Genomic DNA, 9,469 nt, shown 5'->3' with positions numbered 1-9,469 from the left:
TTTTCTTGAACATTACTCTTAACACAAAGATTACCTCCGTTTGCAAGGCAGTGTAAATGCAATTTAACAAAGACAGTACAATAAATAGCAGTGCCTTAAAATAGAGTTTTTCCCAGTTATCTCATCAAGTAAGACCAACGCTGATGGACACCTGGGAGATTCTCACTTTCAGCTTCTGATGTTCTCAGCACCCTTGGGCCATACTCAGGACATCAGCATCTTCCTAATGAAAAAGTCATAGAACCAGAGAGGAAAGTAGCAGAAAATGCAGAGGGTCATGTAAGCCCCTTTGCCAGGCGTGTACAAGCCGTGTGGCCTCTTGGCCAGCAAAGCGTGCAGGATGGCGCTCAGAACCGGGGAGAGGTCGGCATCGCAGTACATGGGCACGTGCAGAAGGTAGCTCTTCAGCCCTAGGAGGTACTCCTCACCATAGTCTTCTCTCGTGTCTGCTGGCAGGTTCTCCATCAGCTCCTTTTCTTGCTTATCCCACAGGTCAGATGTCCCTTGTATACCTGCAGTAGCAACATCACAGGATAGCAAGTGGGTTTGGGATGCTGGACTACAGGGAAAGAGGCGAGGCAGAAGGAACTACTGGAAGTGTCAAACACCAACCTGTCTGGAAGCCTGATGGATGAATTACAGCGACTTTAATTCCCCACTTGGAAAGCTCTTGCCTCATTACTCCGGAAAACATGGACAGAGCTGCTTTTGATGCGCCGTACGCAGCGTATCTTGGTAGTGGAATGCCTCCTGCAGGAGCAATATAAACACAATAAAGCACAACAGCAGCTCTTTCCAGCCTTTATTTTCATGATTTAGAAGGAAGATTACAGAGCAACCAAAACTACGCAGCTCTCGCTGAGGTTAAAGACAAGTCAGTGAGGGGATAGTTTCTTTCTAGAGGTTAAAAAAAGGGAAAGTTGTAAATTAGCAGTTGCTTACAGCAGTTATGCTCAGTAACACCTGATAAGACACTTGTACAGCAGAAAAAAAACCAAAACTGTGTTGCATTTAAGGATAAAAACTGCAGAAAATTATGATTGTTGGTTTCAGAAACACAGATAATGTTTTAGTTCATATAAATAGTGAAACAATAGTTTAATGCTGCTGTTCTTGTCACCGTAACATGAATTTCAAGCTCCTACTATAAACCACAGTTACAACAGGGTAAGTAATCTCAATTCTAGCTTTATGAAGCCAACTTATCTTCCAGTTCTTTCCAGATAGTTTCAGAAAGACCAGAGACAACAGAGGTTTTCCCTGCTCTTGCAATATGGACAAACCAAAGCTGCAATCATGATCTCCAGGCAACAGAACTCCTCAAGACCCATCACAGAAGCAGATCACCTGCCTATAGTTATCTCCCATCTTCTCCAATCCCAGCAGCATTTTTTCAGGTGGAAAAGAGAAAACAGACAGTCTTTCGGGTGAATTTAAAATAAATCCATATGTTTACAAAATAAAAGCTTCCAGAAAGAATCTTCCAAATACAGAGGTTTCCTCTGTTCCAAAAACTGGCAGATTGTCACTTCTTCAGCTTTAGAAAAATCCAAAGACACTTTGATTGAGCATCTTCCCCTCCTTCAGCCCCTCACTTTCTCCACAAGGCTGGTGTTATCACTGCACACAGTGGCACTTATCTCAATGTATTTGAATCTTTAAAAGGAAATACTTCAAGATGGAATTTTCAGGTAAGCTCCTGGTGCCATTTATTGGGATTTGGACCGCAACTATCAAGGTATCATGGGAGCTTCTTACACAGTCATTCCTTTGAAACAAAGTCAGGCCAATTATATGTTAATTATTCTTCTGTATGCATCCAAGCAAGTTTGAGTTTCAATTGGTTTGAGCTAATTGAATCACATACTTTTTTCCTCTAAGGTCAGGCTAACCTCGAGTCCAGTTAAATTAGCTCTACACAGACAGGAATAGATTCGGCACGACGAGACCTCGCTAACTTTTCTGCTAATGTTTTACCAAAGGATCCTCAGACCCTGTGTTAAGAGGAAGCTATTTACCCAAACCAGCCCGTGTGTGCAAGACCATCTGTGAGAGCAGCTATAGTTTAAGCAGGGTCATTATCAACTCCTGTAAGGGCAAATCACTCAGCCCAGGGAAGCTCTCCATTTATCCCTGCAAGGCAGCTTGGGATTCATGCCAAGAATTAAGACATGTGCCCCAAAACACCAGAAGTGCAAGCTTCACTTGAATACTCAGAGATAACAGAGGTCTGTCCTCTGCCTCTGTGCTTGCAAGGGCTGGTGGGTAGAGTGGCACCAGAAGGGTCCTTCTGATAATTCAGTCCTGATTTCTTTAAACAAACATACTTGGGCTTATAAAAAGAAAACAGTGTCAGAGTTAGGCTGAGGCCACATCCTCCATGCAAGCCATGAACACAAGGCAACACCTTCACCAGCCACCCCGGCAATACAGCAGGATTTGGGTGGACACCAACTGTACAGAAGTAAGAGTCCAAGGAGACAGGGCAAAGGAAAATTTGGGAAACAGAAGATTCGCTAAATCCCTAAGAGGTCTTAAGACAAAATACTCTCCAGTGTCATGACATCCTGCTTCTAGCAGGACTCATTTTCAAAGGAGTATTCTTGTTCCTCAGCTGCTGGCTACCAGATACTGTATTACTTTGCTTCCTACATCTTAACATCTCAGCTGTCCTCCTAGAATAGAAGGTCGTGTTATAAAGGCATATAAATAGCAAGCATAGGATCCGATTTATGGGACAAAATTAGAAAGCATATTATATGCTGTTAATTTTAAAAAGTTATTTTATTCATGGGAAAAATGTCATTTTGCTAATAAGTTAGGCTAAAGTATTTTTAAGAACATGTCCAAAATATTTTTAAAGAAATATTTGTGTCCAAATATTAGAATAAAGAATAAAGTGTGTCCAAACACACACTCTCTTGAGGTCCCGGGTTATTAGCAGACCACGCTGTAGGACTGGAAAGAACAGTAAGATGCAGCAAAAACCAAAACTGGCTTCTGCTCTTGAAGAATTAAATGTTTCTCTTCAGCAGGTGTTTTATCATTGTGCTTACTATTCCCTAGGTGTATTGACAAGCAAGATCGACCGACGCCTTCCTCAGCATTTTTGCCAAGGAAGTTAGTGGTTTTTTCTGTGGCACCAGAAATTTATTTGGTGCTGTAGTTTGGCTCACCTGCCATGCTGGACATATTAACCAGCCTCCCCTGGGATTTCCGAAGTAATGGTAGAAAGCCTTGGACACTGCTACAGCTCCAAAGAAATTCACCTCCATGCACTGCCTGTACATGCTCATGGGAGCAGCTCGCTGTCGGCGGGGAAGCCCAGGATGCCCGCATTGTTCACGACTCCCCAGAGCCCTGGGAAGAGGAGAAAGCACAGGGCTACTATATAGCAGTAAACCAACTCCATAAAGATTAACGGATGAGCTGGATGGTGCCTCCAGATCAAAGCAGAGATGATCTGCAGCTACAGATACACAGTACCCACTCCATGAAGAGTCATCATCGTTTTTCGTATGTCCACAGACTGCAGCGTGGAAATGACCTACACACACAAGCCATGATGCAGCCAACAGTTAAGGGATGCACTTTGTAAGCGGCTGCAATCAGTACTCCCATTAGAATGGAAAAAGCTGTACCTGTATTTTGCACCTTCTCCAAGACTTTTAGATAGGCTTCCTTGATTTGAGTGGCATTGGTTATATCCAGCTGCAGAAGAGAGAGTCTCTGAGAACAGGTCCGTCTCAGTTCCTCAGCTCCAGGTCCATCCTTATTCAAAACCCCAGCAAACACAACAAAACCTAAGTCATCCAGGTATTTAGCCAGTGCATGTCCAATCCCAGTGTCGCTTCCTGAAAGCATCAAAAGACACTTGAAAAGCAGGTTTGTCTTAAAAAAAAGCAGGAAACATTGGAAATACATGCAAATGTAACCATAAGATGATGAAATAAAGTCACTGAAATACATATGACAGTAGGAAGAAAGGTTCAGATCTGAAGGTTTGTGGAGCTGGACCTTTGCATGTTCCACAACGATTGATAGACTATGTCTTCTTGGCTCACAGCTGATGGCAATAGCTCTACTACAGACAGATCTAAGACTTACTTCATACATATAGAGGAACTAAAACCCTAGATTGAGTATATACAAATATTCAGACTGAATAGGGATCAGAATAGGAAAAAGTGTCTAGGAAAAAAGTATCTAGGAAAAAAAACCACAAGAAAAACCACGCAAATATTTTAATTTGAAATCTCAGATGGACAAAGCAATTATAGAGCATTAGAATTCAAATTGTTGGGTTCTATTTCTTAATTCAAAGATGTAGCATTATTTTATTCAAGCATCTACTATCCAAATCCTTCTGATACTTACTTTTTTATACCAGGCTGCAACCAAGCCGGAGCTAAGCAACTGTTTTCTTTACCTGCAAAAGAGTCAATGTTTTCAAACCCTAAGAAAGTTTCAGAGTGGCATTTTAGGCTAAACCAAATAGCACCAGCTATTTAAATCACATGTACTCCCATCAGAATTTCTCTTACCTTGTCTAACCTCTTCCAAACTTATTCCCAAACTTTGTCCATATAAAGCAATGAAGTGCCAAATGCAAGAAACACACAACAATGATCTTTGTGATCATGATTGTGCAACTTCTCCCACCAGGTAACAATGATAAACATTCAACAAGTAATTCTATTGATTCACAAGTCTCTCCCTTTGACACAGTATTGTGCTGATGTTATTTTGAGATACTTTTAAGTGTTTTCACTCCTGGTGCCTTTCTTAATTCTTGTTTCCATTCTTCCGATCTACAGAGACACTTCTTAGCAAGGGAAGAAACGTCTCACCCATCTGCCCACCAAGATTCCCAATGAAGGGACACTGAGCTCTGCTAGAGATAGGGAAGGAATTTACAGGGACAGTGCTGCAAGAGTTTTGCAAAGGACAATATCAGGAGGAAAAAGAGGAGTTTAAGAAATTAATGCAGTTTTTACACAGTAAAGCAGAGATACATCAGCGTGTCCCACGACACTGCACTGCACCCTCCACTGTAACTGCAGCAAAGAAAGCTCCTGGGTGCTAATGTGCACCGAGATCCGTGGAGTTATCCACGGATAGCGTCTATCTCCTGCAACAAGTTATGACATAAATGCTCAGCTTCCAAATCCATCTGTATAGCTGGAAACCTGAACATGAGAGAAAGGGCTAGGGCTCCTGCCAGTTTTTATACTACTTCCTCCTTTGTGAAAGAGCTGTGATACTCCCTACTTCATACTACCAGAAACTTAAAGGTGAATCTGTGATTTCAGCACACTGAGATGGATATTATCATAGCTACTCACAGGCCTGCTCCTGCACTTAAAATCCATAGCCAATAGAATTTGACTGCCAAAGATGCTCATCTTAATCATGCTAGATCTTCATTCCTGGGTTCTGTCTTTTACCTGGGGCTTTGGTCCCGAAAGGTGAAAAAAATGAATTCCAGCTGACTTAAAAGAAATACGTACTAAATGCCTGGATCAATCAGTGCAAGATGTTGAAAAAAATTACTCATGCTCTACATAATTCTTTTTAAAAAAAAAAAAAAAAGCAGCTTTTTGGCATTTTGAAGCCTGCAGTGTGTTGAAGATGCACCTGAGCACCACATATATCACACTCAGCTTTTCACAGCCCTGACCAGAAAGGGAAGAGAAGAAAAAAATCTGCATTCTTGGAATTCCCGAAAGAGACACGAAGAGGCCTGCAAATATCCCAAAGACATGACAGATTTCTGGGCTTGGGGGGTGGGGTGTCTTTCCTTCTTTTTCCATTAGTGAAAACTCCCACAGCACTACATATTACTTAAGTTTTTACAACACAGCTTTAGGGAAGGGGCAGAGTGTTCAACAACCAGAGACAGGTATTGAAACCCTGAGAAGGTGATAAAAAGCAGTATTTATCTGTGCCTGCTGCTAGGTTTGTCCCCAGCTTTTATCAAAACAAGTCCGATTTGAGTTTCAGACCTGTTATTGAAGTACAGAGAAATTCCACCCTTCAAGTCACAAAATCCAAACAGGAGTTAAGTCTCCACAGGGAAGAAATAGACAATTCTACCCACCCCACCCCTTGCTTCCATGTTAAAAATGACAATTTGGGAATGATTAGAAGATTTACTATAAGAAAGGCAGTCACTACTGACTGTAACTGAATCACTACTGAGAATTTATCACACTAAGCATCAGAAACGCCAAGTCACATATCAAGAATGAAAAGACCAACTGGAAAAATTCATCCCACTGCACACAGAGTAACCAAGGCAAGAAGTTCACAATTCCTGCTACTTCAGATCTTCATGGTAATTTAATTTTTAGGGAAACTGGCTATTGGGTCTACCAAACTACACTAAAGTGTTTGCATGCCCAGGAGCTTCTGTTTAAGGACACTGAAGCACTCACTCTCAGCAAGAGGATCAATAGAAATGTTTCACCAACGACTTTAACACTGCTCACATGTCCACAGTTATTCATGTGAAAAAGCATCTTGACAAATGGGCACATTTTTGCCTTATCATGGTACTCCAATGAACTGAGGGCTTAAATAACACACAGCAGCACCCGCACAAGGGACATCCAAAGAGGACCAGAACAATATTTGACGAAAGCCAGGGAGAGAAGCACAGAGATGACTCCATCCTCTGGCCAAAGGCAGCTGTCTCACGAGTGATATGTGGCAGCTGCCCAGAGCACAGCAGCATTCCTCAACCCTGCGGGGCTGAAAGGGGAGGGAAAGGAGAAAAATCAATCACCATTTCCCATGAAGTGCCTGCCTCAGGTCTCGTCTAATTGAGAAAATGACACCAAAATTAATTTAAAGACACCTTGCACCTGCATGCGGACACACGTGCTACAGTTGGTAAAGGGAAGAGTACTACAATCAGAGCAAATTAACCAAGAAATGTGTTGGGTGAAACTTTTGTTTCAGCTGATGGAGGGTTTGATGGATTGCATACCAGTCTAGATTCAAGGAAAGAAACGAGAGCCTCCTCATATGTGTCAGCTGTCAGAGGTCTCCAAACTTGCATCTCTTCAGGACAGTCACGGCACAGGTACAAAGAAAGCACATTCACTTGCTGGAATAGACCCAAATGTTCTTCACTCCCCTATATTGCTCTAATTCAAATTCTCTAGAGCAGGTAAGCTCTGAAAAAGTGCTTTTTTCCTGAAGAACTGCAGTCTTACAAAAAGCAAGGAGATACCTAAGTGTAAGCACAGCCCCTGGGTCTGCAGGGGTGGGAAAGGAGGGCTCCCTATTCCCCCCACCTGACCCCCATCTTCATCTGATACATCTGCAGGGAGAAACCCAGCTGGCAGATAAACCACGAGGGGAGAATGTGCTGCTCATCTTGTCCTCTCTTAACTTTTATATTTAACCCCCATATTAATGCTTGCTAGGCAAAGTTAAATTATTTCCAGGTGTCCCTATAAAACAGGATGAAATTCTGCAAGAAATAGCTAGCTATATAAACCAAAGCAGCTTAATTCAGCTTTCCAGAGGGGAAAAAATAGAAAATAAAACAACAAAAAAAGAGCAAGTTAACAGTGCAAGAAGCAGTTGGCAGGCACTTTGGTTTAAAGGTTTGATTAACACAAATAAACAACATTTAAAGTTTTAGAAGAAACAGGAGAAAAGCCATAAGACTACAAAAATGCCATCCCTGCAAACTAGAAGTGGGTTTTGAGTAGATCAGAGTGTAATAGAGACTGAATTCATTAGCTCTGAACTTTCACTGCTAGTGAAGAAAATTACTCACTCCCGGATGATTTCAAACATCATCTCAAGGAGATGGCACCAAACCAGTGTCTTGAAATATATACATGATATAGAGAGTGTGCACTGTGTAAATGTGTACACCAAAGGGTAACTGTACATCCATAACCAGTGCAATAAATTCAAGTAAACAAAAATAATGTATGAATGTAGTGTTCTGAGGGCTTCCAGAAGTTAATGTCTCTCCTAAAAAATTAGACCATCGTAAGTATTCTTATGCTTTTTGCACCAGTTAATTTCACAAGTATGTCTAAAAAGCTACTTGTAAAGATTAAATGAGACATTTAAAAAAAAAAATGCATCTATCGAGATGCTTTTCTACTTAATTTCAGTACACTTATCTACCTGGAAAAAACATCTCCGGCAAAGCAAATAAAAAAAGCAAAAAAAAATAAAAGGAAGCCTTACGAGCATGCATTTCATAGACAGCTAACCCGAGGACACAAAGTTTTCCAGCCCCCTTGTGAGAAAAGCCAGTTTTTGCTTCCCAGCAGCGCCTTACCTGTGATGAGCACGGCTCTGTCGCCCACGGGCAGCAGCGCCCTGCCGCCCAGGTACACGGAGGAGAGGAGGGTGACGGCACAGACCACCAGCCCCCCGCCAGCACCCAGCGCAGCCGCGCACAGCAGCCCCAGCGAGGCAGGCAGGAGGCTCCACACCAGCACCTCGACCTTCTCCACTGGGCTCCTCTTGGCCACCCAGAGCACAGCCACCCCAAAGAGCGCAGCAACGCCCGCACAGAGCCATCCAAGGGGGCTGCTGGCCAGAGCATCCATCGGCAGGGGCAAGCAGCAGGCACGCACACCCCACCACGGCTGGGTAAAAGCAGGTGTTGCTAAATGCAGCATGTGTTATATAGGAGCAGGGGGTGGGGCAGAGAAAGGGGACTCTGTTTAAAGGTTTGACATAATCTCACTTACTCTTGGCATCAGCAAGAAGCAGAAGCTTTCCTTTTCTTACCTTTTATTCCTTCTGCCTGACAGCTCCACCTTCTGAACAATATGCTGGCTGGATAATGATTGACAGCGCTGGGAATGGACATGGTGTAGCAAGTGCTGCCTTCAGGAAAAAAATAACTGCTATACGTTTAAAGTATGTTTTCCTAGATAGTGAGAAAAGAACAGTTTCCTTTATGGGAAATAGTTGGAATTTCCTGCCTGAAAGCTTAGGGTGTAGTTTCAGTGGAAGTGATTTTTGATGGGCAGTGACAGAAGTGGGTCAGGACAGGGCTATTTACTCTCTGTAGAGCAAACTGTGTGGTTAGTCTTGGGCTTTATCACACGTGGGCCACCCTCCTCTTTCGACAAAAAGCCCCAAACGACCTTCCCTGCTTTAGCACACACCTTTGGCTATTTACCTACTCCCCATTCAGTAAATACCTCTGGTTAACAGACACTCAAGGGGGTCTGGGAGGCTGGGAAGGGGTGGTTGCTGGTTTTCCATTAAGGGCACTTCGTTAAGTGAACACATGTAACACACCTGAGATTGAGTCTTCAGTTGACCTCCAGTGACAACAGTCACCTTACTTTTGATAGGAATCACTGGTTCAATTCCCACAGCAAGTACGGAAGAAAAAAAAAAAGCAATTCATTAACTATATTTGAGAGATGTAGCACCTACTGTGGTGTCCTCTGAAAGTTACTTAAAAAATAAGAAAATA

At 42.6% G+C, this 9,469-nt stretch overlaps 1 protein-coding gene across 1 annotated transcript; it reads right to left on the bottom strand.

Annotated features, from left to right (window-relative positions):
• Nucleotides 1-204: 204 nt before the first annotated feature.
• Nucleotides 205-8,585, bottom strand: HSD17B2 (hydroxysteroid 17-beta dehydrogenase 2). The gene is given in 7 exon segments (XM_009978280.2): nt 205-512; nt 613-750; nt 3,177-3,236; nt 3,239-3,301; nt 3,304-3,360; nt 3,642-3,854; nt 8,312-8,585. Coding segments are annotated over 7 exon segments (1,113 nt in total).
• Between the last annotated feature and the right edge of the window lie 884 nt (nt 8,586-9,469).

The sequence above is a fragment of the Tauraco erythrolophus genome, chromosome 15 (genome assembly GCF_009769465.1).
Source record: "Tauraco erythrolophus isolate bTauEry1 chromosome 15, bTauEry1.pri, whole genome shotgun sequence".
Taxonomy (NCBI): domain Eukaryota; kingdom Metazoa; phylum Chordata; class Aves; order Musophagiformes; family Musophagidae; genus Tauraco; species Tauraco erythrolophus.
The sequence above is the reverse complement of the archived record's forward strand: the minus strand, read 5'-3'. Positions and strand labels throughout refer to the sequence as shown.